This window comes from Lingula anatina, unplaced genomic scaffold (assembly GCF_051362555.1).
Source record: "Lingula anatina isolate TDL-2025a unplaced genomic scaffold, LinAna3.0 unanchor82, whole genome shotgun sequence".
NCBI classification, from domain to species: Eukaryota; Metazoa; Brachiopoda; class Lingulata; order Lingulida; family Lingulidae; genus Lingula; species Lingula anatina.
The window spans coordinates 1,992,214-2,009,063 of NW_028257603.1; the positions used below are offsets into that span (position 1 = coordinate 1,992,214).

At 36.2% G+C, this 16,850-nt stretch overlaps 3 protein-coding genes across 4 annotated transcripts; 1 reads left to right on the forward strand and 2 right to left on the reverse strand.

Annotated features, from left to right (window-relative positions):
• Positions 1 to 5,273, reverse strand: LOC106179627 (uncharacterized). 2 transcript variants are annotated; one of them, XM_013563344.2, is made up of 3 exons: positions 5,120 to 5,273; positions 1,695 to 2,260; positions 1 to 1,225 (listed from the first exon to the last, which is right to left on the reverse strand). In XM_013563344.2, exons 1-3 carry the CDS (start codon positions 5,130 to 5,132, stop codon positions 1,208 to 1,210), a joined length of 597 nt encoding a protein of 198 aa, XP_013418798.2. In that variant the 5' UTR covers positions 5,133 to 5,273; the 3' UTR covers positions 1 to 1,207. The 2 variants fall into 2 exon arrangements, with proteins under 2 accessions (XP_013418798.2, XP_013418796.2); XM_013563342.2 differs by having other exon boundaries at positions 1 to 1,230.
• Positions 5,274 to 5,712: 439 nt separating this feature from the next.
• On the reverse strand, positions 5,713 to 8,361 carry LOC147759186 (uncharacterized). The gene is made up of 3 exons (XM_086998524.1): positions 8,228 to 8,361; positions 7,007 to 7,595; positions 5,713 to 6,333 (listed from the first exon to the last, which is right to left on the reverse strand). Coding segments are annotated over exons 1-3 (702 nt in total). The 5' UTR covers positions 8,230 to 8,361; the 3' UTR covers positions 5,713 to 6,222.
• A 412-nt stretch (positions 8,362 to 8,773) lies between these two features.
• LOC147759187 (uncharacterized) lies at positions 8,774 to 13,073 on the forward strand. Its single transcript, XM_086998523.1, has 3 exons — positions 8,774 to 9,521; positions 10,008 to 10,808; positions 11,042 to 13,073. Exons 1-3 carry the CDS (start codon positions 9,153 to 9,155, stop codon positions 12,449 to 12,451), a joined length of 2,580 nt encoding a protein of 859 aa, XP_086854649.1. The 5' UTR covers positions 8,774 to 9,152; the 3' UTR covers positions 12,452 to 13,073.
• Positions 13,074 to 16,850: the final 3,777 nt, after the last annotated feature.

Consider the following 16,850-nt stretch of genomic DNA (forward strand, 5'->3'; position numbering starts at 1 on the left):
TTTATCATGTAATATGTTTTTACTTTATTTATGAAGATATTCACGTAATATTTCTGCCGTAATACTGACATTTCAATCTACCTGGTAATGTTTTATTCTTGAAAGTCTAATTTGACCAGGGCCAATATACAATTGACTGAATTTTAATCTGGCCTGCGACATATTAATTTTATCTGTGACCTAGACAAGCAAGACGGCTGGCGGTTGACCTTGCGCCCTGAGTGATTTGATTACAGTCAGCTGGTTGAGAACGGAACGTCAATATAGAAGAGATTATTTTTAACTCGATTACAATGCATAAGCAATGTAGAGTAAATCAATTAAACCGCAAGTCTTGAAAATTACCGAAATGAACTCTGCAAAGCCTGCTGGAGAAGCACGTGATGTGATGTTTTCCTCTTTCTTTTTACATGCTTTTATCGTTAATATAACCCCTTCCACTCTAAACTTATACACGAAAACTTTCCATCTCTTCCAAGAACTGTTGATGTCATTAGTTCTAAATATAACCTTCCCGCTTGGACACGAACGTACTTGAGATATACAGAATTGGGATATTTAACGTTGTTACAGTGCGCTGTATCCTGGTATTATTTCTTAAATAAAAATATTTTTCTTAACAGTAAGCAGTATTAAAAAACGTCATGTGGGCTTTCTTTTCTCTCCTTCTCTGTCTTTCTCTACTCTTCTGTTTTACAAGACCTAGTTTCACTTTGAATGGATGCATGAAAACAATTTAATATCAACATGGAAATATGATCAGCGCCGTTGCATTTTTATCAGGCACGTTCACTGATACGTTGAAACAATGATGTTTTGACTCACTCCCAGCGCCCGAAGCCCAAACAAAATGCGCCTGGCATTTCAATCTTATTTCAAACTAGCCGAGAGAGGTCTCTTTATCATATGTCCCTACTATATGGCAGTAACTATTTCACTACTTCCATTTTGATATCAATTATCTTTTATTTAAATTGCAAAAACTCAGTTTTTGGAATACGTCTTCCTGATGAATATGTTGTTCATGACATTGCACATCTGTAATGTATTCTTTTCAGTTTGGTATTTTAAAAATCCCTGATTCTTAAGTCGATTTTAACTCAAACAAAAGGGGTTAAGTCTTTAAGTAAACGACAATTCTCTCGCTAATTCTTCAGTGGAATAGTTGCTGTCCTTGTCGCCATCTATCCCTTCAAAACTAAAAAATCTAAGCAGAGACGACCATCTACTCTGAAAAAAAAAAACAATATTCAAGGTGAAAGGCTCAATCATCATCATCATCATAATAATAATAATAATAAAAATAATAATAATAATAATAATAATTCTGTAACGTCAGTGTCGAGTATACTGACCTTTCACGAGAAAAACATTTTTCAAAGGATTATAAGGGAAATTAAAGCAATAAATAAAAGAGAAAACTGACGTGAAATGTAAGTGGACAATTTATAATCCATTCCGAACAGAACTGATATAATACATATTGCAAAAAAAAAAAAAAAAAAAAAAAATTATATATATATATATATATATATATATATATATATATATATATATATATATATATATATATTTACGTTTCAAAATTTAAAGCTTTATGTAAGAATATGGATTCTAATTTCTTGAAAACGTGTATCACTAGCTGGAATGTCTGAATTGTGTGTCATTTTAGTAATTATTAAAATGAAGCCTACCTCTAATTGGTATACCTTGGTGCACTCTACAATATTTTTAATATAGTCTTGTATGAGTTTAATTTTTGTGTTATTATCGTCATTCTTTGGTTTATTGTTTATGACGACAACTCTGTTGTCAGCTTCTTTAACCTTGTCTCTGAAAGTCTCGGGAAATCTCTCAATGAAGTCTTGAGTCAACAGCCCGGGATATATGTCACCATGCGTAAATACAAAGACTGTGCTTTTTAGAAAATCCTCAAATTGAGACTCCAACAGGTTTAAGGTTACGATTTCATAATCTGTGATTCTCTTACTGCAGTTCATAACGTAAATAAACGCATTCACGTGATCAATACCGTTGGCCTTTCTTTTTATTGTTGTCATAACTTTCTCGTCTGAATATGACAATGAACCAAACCCGGGCGTGTCTACTATCCACCATTCCCCCTCGTTCTCAGGGTACCATCGATATGTCTTCTGACAGCAGTCCTTCTTTTCAGACAAATGGTTGTTACGGGTGAGAGTGCTCACGAGGGCCGTTTTGCCTTGGTTCACACGGCCCACAACCATGACCACTGTTGGCCCTGAAAATGCACAATTACCTCTTAGTCTCGCTTAATCAGATTGTTATTGAAATGAGACGATTTCATTCGGACTCTGTACAAAGAAAGCAACATTCCTTCTGCAGATCAGTCCGGGAGCCCAGGCCTAGGACAAAGCAAGAGGCGAATGTATTCACGTCTTATCTGACGGTAAACCAAAAGTCATCAATTTCATTTATCTTTTAAACTTACAATATGAAACAACTTCAACGGAATTGTAAAGGATATATTAAGGAGAAACTGTCGGTCACTCTAAGAGTCCAAACTTTCAACAAGGAAAAGGCAGATATTTATATTAAAATAAGTACATGTAGAGGAGCTGCCACTTATTTAAATATTCAATTCATAATCTATGCTTTCTCTATATACGAACACCTTATTCTGAATTTTCCTTTGTAAGGATTATTTTGATATAAATATGTAACCCCCACCCCCGAAAAAATTAACACCGATCAAAACAACCTCCTTTGTTTACCAGAGGATTAAGACTTTATTTATTTAGTACAGTCTGTTCATATCATAAATAATAATAATAATTATTATCATTATTATTATTAAGTCTATGAAGTTCAGTTTAATTTCAATGTTAAAACTTTTACATATTAAAAAATTAAAACAATATACAAAACCGCAGTTGATGCATTCTATTAAAGGGGACATTTTAAATTACACTGATCGTTTTTTACATTAAGGCACGTACACTAACATATTTAAAGAAAGCTCTGAGTAATTAAAAAAAATCATTCTTTGACACTATTTGGCATAAACTGAGTGACAGCATGTTCCATTCCACTGGAGCCGACACTTAAAAAGCTTAGATGTCATACATTGTTAGTCTGTTCATTATCAGGAGGGTCGGAATTAATGTTCACTATATACATGTAGTATCAGTGACAACAGACACGGTCTAGACATAGCACTTATGTAATCTTCTGTAAACAAATTCGGCTCCAAAGTGTCCATAAATAATATTTACTTATCTTATCTAAATACAGATGGGGTTTATTGTCCGCTTTTACAACGTGAAAATATATGATAAAACCAAAAATCATTCCCAAGGAGACTGGTGTGTGTTTGTGTTTATGTGTGCGTGTGCGTGTGCGTGTGTGTGTGTGTTTATGTGTGCGTTTATGTGGGTGCGTTTGTGTGTGCGTGTGTTTAGGTATGTGTGTGTGCGTTTATGTGTGCGTTTATGTACGTGTGTGTGCGTTTGTTTATGAGTGTGTTTATGTGTGTTTGTGCATTTTTGTGAGCGTTTGTATGTGTGTGTGCGCTCGTGCGTTCATACGTGCGTGTGTGACACACGGTCGATGGTTTGGCCCTTTGTCCATATAGCTAAATATTTTGTCAACACTACACAAGAGACATACATGTAGCAACCTAGGTCAACGTGTAATAAATCTGGCTATACTCATCTTTTCCAACTTGATCCACAGAAAAACCTATTTGTCTTTCACTTATATAATTGAAATCTACAGTTCCTTGCTAGATATATTACTTTTTTTTTCTTTTCTTTTTTCCGGGGGTATTTTTTTAGTAGTAGGATTGTAGTAGGATTGTTTGGCAATTCATGCTCAACAAACCGGTGTCCTTTGTTACAGTATAAGACCCTTTTCCTTTTGTGAACGCACTCTCTCTCTCTCTCTCTCTCTCTCTCTCTCTCTCTCTGTTGATCTCTCTTAATTTTAATAAAACGGAATCTTGGCGGCATTGAGTTGACATTCTTCACGTCAAGCTCTTCCCCCTTTTTCTATTGAGTGCCATTGTTCTGGGTGCGTGACAAGCTTAAAGGGATAATAACTCTTCGTTTTAGCCAAAAAAATTATTTTTCCTGGAGTAAACAACAATTTTTCCATACTTACCAATGGTTAATGAATCCATTTTTACATTCAAAGTTAGTCCCTGTTTTTTTTTTTTTTTTTTTTTCTAAAAAGTTTGTCTTTTTGTTATAATCTCCTAAGAGATTATAACAGAATACAGTCATCAATGGAGGTCACGTGGTCTAAAGACAAACTCAGATATCAGAATAATAGCTATAACTGGCGTTTTATAATTTTTTTTTTTTTGGTAAAACAGAATATATTATATGTCTATGAGTTGTTCACAATGTTTTTTAATTGTGAAATGTAGATCTCATACGAAGAGTTGTTATCCCTTTAAGTTTCTCCACGTTTTAATTTTATTTTTGTCTGCCTTTACATTCAGATAAGATACCAGTAAACACACCAAAAACAATACATAGAGCACGAGGTTTAGCCACTCTTTTAGGCCCACTAACCAAACAGTAGTTCGCTTAGCCTACCGCAAGGTTACTTATGCTATTAGGTCTGCTGTAAGAAGCAGCTACATCAGTGCACGGTGGGATCAGGATATGGGGGATATCGCTTGGGGGGTCAAAGATAAAAACGAATGCCTCACAAAGTGAAACAGTAAACCACACAATTACATGCATACTATACTATTTATGACACAGGGTTAGGAAATGCACTTGGTTTTGTCTAAGTTCACTCAAAATAAATTTTAGGGTCATTATTTTATTAAGTGGAGGAGGAAGTGGACAAGTCCATGGGAAGCGAGTAAAAGTCGATGGTATACCTTGCTTTTGTTTACAGCTTTGCATGCAGGACAATAACCGCAGGCAAGGGCTCATATCACCGTGTGGTTTAAACACTTGAGAACCTGTTTTTCTTCAGTTGTACCGGTAACACCTATCATTCATGAAAACCGAGACAAGAGTTCACCATGTAGGCCTACATATTACGTTCCTGTAAATGTGGGGCATTATAGAGATGGAAACCAGGAGAAACAAGCAGAGGGGAAGATGTTTCTTGTATCACTCACCTTTGGCGGTCATTCCACTTTCCTTTTATGTATTAACCTCCTGTGATTAACCAAGTGAAGCTTAACAAAATGGCTATCTGGGAAGTGCCTATATCCAACTACAAAACTTCCTGTACTGCCAATGCGCATGTGCAAACCTGCGCTGATATTTTTGTCCTTCTTATAAAGGTTAACCCTTTGAATCCCCCCCCCCCCCCATATAGCGTTTTTATCTTATGTTTGAAAAACATAACATATGGTCTTAATAAAGATTAGTTACAGATCGGAATGATTTTCTCCTGTTGCACCGCACGTTAATTGATCAATAAACTACATTGATTGCCATGTTTTGCATTTTTGATTTAATAATTAATGTAAAATTTTATTAAATTATTAATTTATTTCTATTTATGAATGAATATTTAATTTTCCTTATTTCTTTATTATTTCTTTATATATTTTTTATTTTGCGTTCTTCCGAATAAAATTACGAATTTATCCAAATAGTTATGTGTGAGTCTTTGAAAAAGCATGCAGATCCCACTACTTTCTATCTTCTAATTCCGAACTATCTTTTTATAAATCCAGCAAGTTATCAATTGAACCAGTTTGCAACCGTTTAGAAGTGCATTTATTGTCAACAAATTTATCAGTATATACATATATTCCATGCATTAAAATCAATAACACAATGCTGTTTTTTTTTTTTTTTTTTTTTTCTAGATTATCATGCATTCAACTTATGAAGCCCTGGCTTACATATATTTCAATGTAGAGACGACAACGAAGCTTGAAAAACTGAACTAGTTATGAAGATGTCGTAGGTTCTCCAAATATTTAAAAGCCAAGCAAATCAGACCTTTAAACCGTCTCCACTTAAACCCACAGTGTCTTGCATATTGAGTAAGATCCGGGAGCAGTCAAAGTCGTTGAAAAATGCCCATTAAAAAGGATCATGAACGCCATTTAGGAACGGCGTATTAAACTACCTGACACATGACAACTACGGAACCACAGCGGTTATTTTAATGTCGCTGTTTAGAATGTTCCCTGATTGCTGGCGTGAAAGTAAATACTGCTATTCTGCATGGATCAGTTCAGTTGCTTTTGACCAGTATAAGTATTTAACTATTGGTGACAGCAACGCCAACCGCGACGGCAACAGCGATGACAACAGCACCAACGATAGCAACAGTGACAGCAATGCACACAGCACTTTTTCCACAGCAAATCACCTGGAATAGAAATAATTACAATAACTAAAAAAAAAAAAAACGCATGTGTGGAATGTAATGAAATCAAGTTATGTTAACAGGAACAAAAAATCCCTTCCTCATTTATAACAAAACATACACGACATGAGTACACACACTGGACAATTGAAGTGTCACCCCCTGAATCAGAGTAATCAAAGTTATTTACCCGAAGAGGTGGAATATAAGTAATGTCAGAATATCGATACAGTTGAATTGTTCAGTCAGAACCGTTTGTTTTGTGAAATTTGATGTTAATAAAATAATACTAGGAGCATATCATTCCACAGTCATTTATCTCCCACAAAGTATTGGTTCAGTAGGGGTGACACTTCTATTGTCCAGTGTGTGTAGAATAGATGTGCATTTAGTCCTGTTATATTAATCTTTTTTTCGGGAATTATCGGATACGGTTGTTTGACGTTATCACCGCCTTATCCAATAATAAGTTTTGCTTAAAATCATGAACTGAATATATATGACAAGACATGTTCAATATTTTTTGGCTCATATCACCATGGCCCCCTTTAAATTAGGCTAATAACGTATGCAATTTTCAAATGTATTTGTCTCTCTTTACGTACGCTAAAACAACTAGTCGAAAGTGATGAGGTAATGTTCAATATACATAACAAATAAAGGAGGCGAGCATTACCCTTCCAGCGCCAGGAACTTTATACGGCACCGTTTCAACAGATTTTATCAGCTCTATTAACTCTTCTTGTTTCTCTTCTCGGTCTTCCCAGTCACTGTTCTCTACACACCATATTCGTTCACCGCAATTTTTATAAAGACTCTGAAATGTCTCTGGTGAATTGGCTACAAATTCTCCGATGGAATTGTTTTTCTGTTTTATGGCATCAGCAAATGTGAGGACAATGATGCTTTTTTGAAGAAAATTGTCTCCAAAAATTTTGCAGAACTGATCTACTGCTTTTATTTGAGTGTTTTTAATTCGGTCCGTTTTAAACACAATCAATATTGCATCCACGTGCTGCAGACACCTGGCTTCATTGTATATTCTGTCCAATATCTTGTGGTCAGTTGTTGTCAGGGATCCTAAACCAGGTGTGTCCACAACATGGACAGTCGACGAGCTCGGCTCCTTGAGCCTGAAAGTCTTGCGTGTAATTTTGCCATCTTTTCCTTTATAATTAGGGTCCCCGGATAGTTTCATTACAGTTGCAGATTTCCCTTGCCCCAGATAGCCAACAACAATGACGTTGTAGGTTTTGGTGGTCGCCCTGGGAAAAACATTTCGCAATGAATTATGAAAAACTGCAGTTAAAAAACATTCAGAATAAAAACAAACAAAATCTAAATCTAATTTGAAAGAAGAGAACTGATTTTATTAATGGAAAGGGTTCGTCCGGTTTAGAATAGGATTTTTCGTTTTTTCTTTCTATCTCTTACACTATTTAGTGCTGTGTCTTCGTTCCAATGTATTGTTATTATTATTGTTATAAAAATAATAATAATAATAATAATAATAATAATAATAATAATAATAATTATTATTATTATTATTATTATTATTATTACGGCAAAGTATAAAATATCAAAATGTATAACATACAATCTAAATTGATTATATGCACAAAGAAAGATTCTAAAACATACCAACTTAAACTTCCATAATGTTTATTAGACAATTGCCAAGGTACAGATTATAGACTCAATAATGACTAAAGCCTGTTCTTGATAATCTCCATGTGTGTGAAAGCGAGCACAGTTAACATTAACCCTTTATAACTCTGACAGTTGAACTGAAACTACTGATCCGTTTCTTTGGCCTGAAACTGACTCCACGCACAACTCACTGTTATCTACCTTCATTACATTAGTGACATATCATTACACGTGAATGTATACTTACATTGCTGTTCCTATTTGGAGAGAATGGAGGATCTAGCGAAGTGTTACTACTGGTGCTTTCTGCTTTGACAGGGAAAAGTTGGAGATTGGCTATAAATGCCAAACTGCGCATGCCCTGGTAATTCCCGGGGCCTTCACAAAGTTCCAAGATCGACAAATTCAAGGGGAAATTGTTAACATATATCAGTTCTTTTTTATTATTTTCCCGCTATTAGCCCTTCCCTTTCATCTTCCTGTCATTATAGTGTATAGTTGCCGTGTTCAAATTGTAACTCGTATATGTATAAAACACGATAAATCATTTACTTTCAAACTCACCCAAAACAGCAACACATAATTTATAACCTGGACACTTTATTGATGGTATTTGCGATTCTACAACTTAAAGAAAGTGGGAAACGGGCACTTTGCCACATTGCTCACATCAGTGGGAAAACATAATTTTCTTTATCCTCTTTTGTTTTAGCCAGAAATAAGTTATTTAGATGTTATGAGACGCTCCCTGAGCTCTTGACCTCCTAGGCGTTATTGATTTGCATATCAGCGGCACGAGGTAACATCCGCCCAGCCAGCCTCAACTCACGTCTTTCAGATACTCGCACAGCGTACAGCAACTGATGTTGATAGGCAGGAAGTCGTCGTTACCAAACACATACTCTGCTCATGAAGTATAGTCAACTAACAATATCAACAAGGTAAAGGGTTGATATTCTGCACTGAAATATTTACTTTAAAATCAACAGGGTAGTGCGTTATCAAATTACTTTAAAAGAGAGGACAGGGTAGCGTTTTAATCTGGTTAACTTTGGCGAAAGTAAAACTTTCAAAACTGGCACGCTGCTAGCAGAAAAGACTTCACACACACTTGAACATAATCTAGACAGTATAGTTTACTGGGGCACAAACAAGCAAAGATAGACTGCACCATGAATTCAAGCGACCCACACTGGATTAAATGCCACGCTGACTTGCAAATAGGAGATGGATACAACTTTGATACCATGGAAAAAACACAAGCCATAATTGAGGGCATAGAAGAGGATAGTTTGGATTTCACTAAAGATCGGGATATAAAAATTCGCCAATTTACCGGGCACTTAACAGAGCGCGATACTCAGACCAGCAGCAGTGAGGGTTTTGTGAGGCTCAAGGCAAAAGCTTTCGATTTGACTATTCCTGGGGTAAACATGGGGTTGAAGGCTGAGGCAGGAGCAAGTGCTAGCTGGAAAGGAAGTGGGGAAAATACAACGGAGGGTGATGTCACCACACTGCGCCTGTCTATTCGTATGCAAACTGTGAGTTTTTATTTCTTTTTAAGAAACCAGATCAGGTCAAACATTTCTCTGAAAAGATTTTAGAAGATTTAATCAAATTACTTCAGATTTAATCAATTAATTTGCAATGAGATAAAAAAAGAAACAAATGAATAAATTCATGCATGGATCAATGATTAAGGAAATAATTGACTAGATATAAATGAAAAAATAAAAGCAAACGTTCAAGAATATAATTATAATATAGTTATTCAGTTTTTGTTTGTTGACATAACTATCTGAATAAAAAATGCAAAAAAAAAAAAAAATAGAAATAGTAATGTTCAATTGTAAATTGTAAAATGTTTACGAACATCAGTGTTGTGTATCACAGGTGTGTTTTACAGTTACCCTTTCAATCCATGCCTTTACGCTTATTCCGTGTGTAATTTGTACTGGCGAGAATGATTTTTTTTGCGACATATCGGGGGAAATAATAATAATAATAATAATATTTTTGTCTCTCAGGGAATTAAGCGCCTGAACGACCGAAGACGCGGAAGTGTGAGACGAAAACCTGGGGTTCATCCTACACATTATGTGTCATCTTTAGCCTACGGTGGCTATCTGACCATCGACATAACAGCGCGCGTGAACAGTCGCAATGCGAAGGAGAACTTTGAACGGGACATGGGAGCAAACGCAGAGTTCAAATTTAAAGAATATGGCGCCGATGTAAGTGCTAACAGTAAACTGAATAACATCGAAGATTACTTGAGGAATACTCAGGAATGCACAGTGAACGTTGACTCGAGTGTTTCAGAAATGCAGTACGACGTCCGCGAAACAAAATCAAGTGATCTCAGCAATTTGCAGAAGCTGATAAATCGCTTCGTAGAAAAAGTCGAGGAACAAAATGGCGGCAAAGGCAAGCCGATGCTGGCCAAAATTGCTCCTTTATCCGAACTTGATAATTCTGCAGAGCCATATGAATTCGAAAACAGACTGGGGAACCAGATTAAAGATCTGGAAGACAGGTATGACGACATTTGTTCAGCTTTGGGGTTTCTACGCACCTTCTTCCAAGATCACCAAACTCAGGTCCAAGACCTTCCCCATGATATAATTAAGCTTGAGAAGGATCTTGAAAGTTTACGAGACACATTCACAGATAATATACAGGGACTCACTCACAGAAAGGCTGACCATGCGAAAAATAAAGAAATCGTTCGACATTTAGAGGCAGCGTACACGGAATTCAGCCCTACTGCTGTTGGTCTAAGGAGATGCATCGGTAGAGTGAGGCAAATGACCCAGAAATATATCAAGGTGAATAACTTCGTGCTCTCTGACATCTCTCTCTCTCTCTCTCTCTCTCTCTCTCAAACACGTCGGTTAAATGAGGCGAATAGCTTAACACTATAGCAAGGTCAACACTCTAGTCCTTTATTTTTCAGATATTGTGCAAATGTCCTAGAATTATTGAGGACATCCCTTCATAACAATGTGTTATAAGCTTTTGAATTTAAACAGATTGGTTATATTATGGGCATCTATTACAGGTAACTGATACATATGAACAACTACCAGAAGCTTATGCTAAGGGGAAGCACACCAACATAGTCGCCGTCGGGAAGATGGGGACCGGAAAGAGCTCCACCTGTAATATGATGGTCGAAAAAGAAGGGGTTTTCCGAGCAGCTTTTTCCTCGGACGCTGTAACGAAAGACCTGTCATCGCACTGTGCTAATGTGGGTGGCCGTGATTTGCGACTCATTGATACTCCCGGCCTCTTAGAGGCTGTGTCGACTAAGGCACAGTTAGATATTCTGCAGAAGCTGGCGAATTGTATTAGTTTGCTCGAAGGCGAGGACGGTATCGACGTGTTCTTGTTTGTCATTCGCTGCGACGAAATGCCATCTCAAGAGGAATTGGGCGCCGTGATTCAGCTAGGTACGTTGTTTTCGGAAGTCATTTTTGAATATATGGTTGTTGTAGCTACTCACAAGGACGAACTTGAGAACAACGGAAAATCAACAGAAAGTTTCAGAAGCAATCTTCCCGACAAAATGAAGACGATCCTTCAGAAGGCCGGTGACAGGATGGTGTTCATCAACAGCGTCACTAAAGACGGGAGAGAGCGTAGAGGCTACATAAAATCCATCATACGTCACGTTGATGACATAGCAAAAGCTCATCAGGGTGAGAAATTCTCCCATAATGCAATCAACGTAGCACGCGACAAGAGACAAGTGCTGAAAGCAAAAAACCCTAAATTGAGTGATGTTGCTATACAAAACAAGTTGGAAAAAGAAGTCGAGCAATACATAACATCACAGTACTACTGTTTCGACGGCTCTTCCACTGTGCGACTTAGCAATGGGTCAGTCACACCAATGGCCAAACTATCTCCCGGTGACAAGGTGCTTTGTGTTAGGGACGATGGCTCGGTCGGATTCGAGGAAATATTCTGCTTCGGCCATGCGGATTCCAACTGCCAGACTATATATGTCCACTTGGAGACCTCAACTGGGCAACGCCTTATCCTTTCTGAAGGTCATTATATCCAGGCTGTCTCCAAAACTTCAGCGTTCCCATTTTTCCTGAAAGCCGCCCGTGATATCCGAGTTGGAGATGCGGTGTTCGTTTATCACCCTGCGACTAATGCCATGTTTATGGATGAAATTGTGGCAACAGGCAGTAAGAAAGTCACCGGAGCCTTTTGTCCCCACACCATGAACGGCACCATCATCATCAATGATATTTTGGCGTCGTGTTACACCGACGCCGTAGAGCCCCTAGTGGCGAGAAAATTGCTAATGCCAGCCTGGTTCCTGTACGAAATGCTTCCACTGCGTGTGTCTGAGCCAGTGCTAAAATATGGCGTCTCAAATGCCTGTAAACTTTTAAGCGTGACGAAGAAATATTTTTCACGTGTTTACTACACCTACGCCTGCGAAAACCACTATTAATAACTCAACTTCTCTTGAAAGAGGTGGAACTCAACTGATAATTAAGATTGATAAAATGTCATCTCTATGTACATTTTCGTAACCTGCGACTAGGGTTCAACTGTTGTACGATTAAGACTATGCTGATAAAGTTTATTTTAGCGTATATCTATTTTATATCTGTTCATTGCGTTCTATTTGGACATTGCTATTGGCACCATTTTTTTATTTGATTATGTGGTAGTGTTGTTATTACACAGTATATGCCTATTAGTAGAGATTTTGGAAAAGAAAATAGCACAAAATAGCCCCATTCTGTTTCCTCCTCCCCCATGCACACATCAGTGTTTGCTTAATTTTCTTGATTCCTTCTTGTTATGGTGTGCTTCTGAAATTATCTTTTAGAATTTGTATTTTTGTACATAGGTATTTTATCTTTGAAAGTGGCGGACATGTTTTATCCTTTCTATTTGAGGCAACATTAACATTAGAAATCCCACTGTATGCCAAACCGTGTTGATTAGCGTCAGACAAATACAGTTCCTAAATCAAGATATAAGTCTTTAAGAAATTTCATAATATTTCATAATACAATCATAGTTATTATGACATTATACTTTTTCAATAGACGGGTGAAAATCTTTTTGGTAGAACGTTTTTCTTATCCAGCTGAATGGGTTGCACGACTGATGTTATGGGATGGAGATGTGATTGATATATTACAGGAGTTAATGTTTAGTTTATTTAGATTTCTATCTTTCTGTCATATGTATTAAGAGATGAAGGACATTTACAGGTTGATAAGATTTCTTTTTTTTTCTACTCCCATCTATGTCATTGACGGTATAATAGTTAATTATTAATATTATCATTATAATTATTATGTCTGAACACGTAAACGTCAAACAATATAAATAATTTAATGTTTTAACAAATGATGCGACTCATTTTTGTAATTAAGTCCAAGAAAATTTTGACACCACAATATATGGCACAACTCAAAGGTATTGGGTTAAGAGATTTTTGGACGATTTCTAATTTTTCTGGAGAATATAGCAATTTTTCCTACCCAAGAATCATTTATAATAATAATAATAATGATGATAATAATTTCTTAAATCCTCACTACACTACCGCCTCAGTGCTGTTTACAGATAAAATTATCAGGATTACAACTAATTATATAGATAATAAAAGCTAAGGTAAAAAAAATTAAAATAATTAAAGCTGGTTAAAATAGTAATGGTCTGAACAATAAAACTTTTTTCTGATAAAATGAGAAAATATTAATTAAAATACTGTACAAATAAGAATGTTTTTAATTTTTTGTTAAAAAACCTCAACACTATCTATAGTCCGAATGTGTGAGGGCAGTTGATTCCATAAAATTGGTGCTGAAATTGAAAATGCCCTGTGGCCATAGGTTTTGGTTGTTTTTTTATTATCATTTTTGATAAAAAACAAGGAATGGAGGTGGGTCTGGTAGACCTGGTGAGGCTGGGTGTATTTGGATGTAGCATCGAATTAAAATATGAGTGGCATTCACCTCTGGTGAATTTAAAAACAAACAACAGTAATTTAAAAATAATAGTTAATAATTTAATAATTGCCTTGTCCAACTATTCAGCCCCCTTTTTGTAAAAAAAAAAATAAATAAACGGTATTTTCGTTCTTGATGTCCAAGATTGGAGAAATCTTAACTTTTCAGGATATTTAGCTGTATATTTAACTTTTTTTTAATTTCGAAAGCGCACAGAACTCATAAACTTAATAATTGAAAAAAGCAAAATTGTAAAGTTTGAATAATAAATAAATTTTAATTGGAGATGAAAAGCGCAAAGAGATTTCATTAAAGCTCACATCATCTCTAAACTTGCAGCACCACAACTTCCCTCAAGCAGTATATTTGCCTAAAAGGCGAAGTATCGGACTGTTATAAACCTTTAATACACGTTTTATAACACATTCTTGTTATTCTATAAAGCTAGGTAAACAAACGGAACAATATGACATATGACTGAACATTTTCCATTTTTTTTTATTCCTCAGTTCTGATAAATTATGAAGATTAATTTCTTTTGGAAGATTAAGGGAATATCACAAGAAAGGATAGTTAAATTTTGAAAGCTGCCAAAGCTTGCTCAACTGAGTGATATTGGTCTCATGATAATTTATCAGTCCCAGAGATTTCCCTGAAGTTTCGTCTGACGCCAACCTTCAAAATTCAGTCTAGTTTATGATCACTTGAGACTTCCATGACCTCATTTCAATGGAGTCAAACTACCGAAATGATCAATTTACAGTTTACAATGGCTTTTGGTGCACATGGGCTTTTGTTTGTCTATGGCATTATCCATTACACATGATCACTTTTGATTGCTGACGTCAACTTTGACCCACGTGCCAACTTTCGAGTCCACATCTTCGAAGTCCACAACGAAGAAATCATCAAAGTCGTTTTCTTCGTTTCCAGACTGTCCATTAGTGAAATATTCAAGCACGGAGATGTACTGGTAGATGTCCCACAACGATGCTTCCTCCTTTAACAAAAATAAATATAGTAGATGTAAAGCCTGTAGTCATATGAATAATAATAATAGTAACGTTTTCTATTTATTTTAGATTATATCTAAAATCTTTATAAAAACCTTTATAACATGTACAGAAAAATTAAATAATAACCAGAATATACTGATAAAATGAATATCAAATTTGCCTTAAAAATAATTTTACCAGTGCCCTAGAAACACTTGGGGAGAGGAAAAAATAATGCCCAGCCCATCTTTCTCGTATAAAAAGCATTTGAAAGAATTGTAGCAACCATTACCTTCAGAATGCACGGTTTTTCTTGTTCACGCATAATCTCTCAGACCTTTCCTCGTAGCTCCTCCTAAAAACACAGTATGCTATTTGGTTCAGCAGTGCCGACTATACAAACACGATTTCCGGCCAGTTCTGCTTTCTCCTTAAAAGTCTTTGGTAGCGAATCCATGAATTTTTGCTTTTGTTCACTGTTGAGAGCTGTTCTACCATCATGGATAAACACAAAGATGTCCCTCTTCAAAAATGTCCCGAAGAATTTATCTTCCAAGAGGTCTATAGCTTCTATTTCTGTCGATCTGACTCTTAAGTTATATCTTAACACGTATAAAAATGCGTCAACTTGCTGTACGCCTTCTCGTTGACGACGGATGGTCTCCACTATGTGCTCTTTGGTAAAATCTAAATCCCCAATTCCAGGGGTATCTATAAGTGTTAATTTCCATGTGTCATGCGCAGAGCTTTTTATGTCCCCGTGAAGTACGCAGCATTCCGTTTGGTCGGGGGAATCTGATTGGGCAAGAAGAGCATGAGCCAGAGACGTTCTCCCGTGCCCCTTTCGACCGACAAGCATCACGTTTAAGTGTTCAATATGATCTGAAATATAATTCAAACACGAGTTCATTTATTATAAATGGAAATTATCAAATACAAGCCGAAATATTTTCGTACCGTTAGCTTACGGCCAACCTGGGCGAAAGCCTTTATCAGACTGATGTATGTTTATGTTCACACTCACTGACCGCTAGGTGGTATAGTGAACATTTTGGCTCATCTACGAATTAATTTAAGTTACAGCTTTGGGATGATCTACAAAATGTACCTTGGGCATTGGTTTGGAAACTGGGAAAATGGCAGCTGGTTCCAAGAAAAAAATATTTGTTATATGGCCATTAAACATTATGTTTGTGAAACATCGATCTTATGAGTATACGATAAATATATTTCGTCTACTGGGTCAAATTAAAGAGAAATTCACCTCGTTAGTCAACTTAATGCCTTTTTACCTGGTCTTACCCTTGGCAAGACAAGGGAAACACATTAACGAGAAGGGGGAGAGGGAAAGGGGGTGTCAAAATAAGGAGTCGGCGATTTACAGATAGCGAGAAGATGGTGGGGAGAAATTTTGAAAAATGAAAAACATTAACCCCCTCTATAAACACACACACACACACACACACACACACTAAACTCTAATTTGTGTACACAATCACATGATTCGGTTAAATAGCATTAAGCGTCGTTGAATATATACATGCCATTAGCTGAATGCAATATAAGCACTGCCTAGAACAAATATTCAGGTAACTCGAACAAATTGCCTTGCCCAAACCTGTCCTAGTAGATCATAGTTCACAATATATACATGTATACATAATGTAAACATTACACTATCACAAATCGTCCTACTGCACATACGCTTGGTCTGTCTTCTATTGTGATCATTATGTTATATATTATAATGCGTCGCACTGTACGAAATGATGTATGTGATGCACAAATTAAAAACATAATGCAATTATTTAAAACAAATTTAAGTGATGCTAGTATGTTAACAAAGGAATGCACTGCGTCTTACCATCAGCTGTAGGTTCCGCCA

Coding starts and splice junctions, on each gene's coding strand:
- LOC147759186 (XM_086998524.1), bottom strand. Junction 6,334..7,006: donor AAGTTCCTGGCGCTGGAAGG/GTAATGCTCGCC, acceptor TTTCTATTCCAG/GTGATTTGCTGTGGAAAAAG.
- LOC106179627 (XM_013563342.2), bottom strand. Junction 1,231..1,694: donor CCAAGGTATACCAATTAGAG/GTAGGCTTCATT, acceptor TTTTTTTTTCAG/AGTAGATGGTCGTCTCTGCT.
- LOC147759187 (XM_086998523.1), top strand. CDS start 9,153: ATGAATTCAAGCGACCCACACTGGATTAAATGCCACGCTGACTTGCAA. Junction 9,522..10,007: donor TGTCTATTCGTATGCAAACT/GTGAGTTTTTAT, acceptor TTTGTCTCTCAG/GGAATTAAGCGCCTGAACGA. Junction 10,809..11,041: donor TGACCCAGAAATATATCAAG/GTGAATAACTTC, acceptor CATCTATTACAG/GTAACTGATACATATGAACA.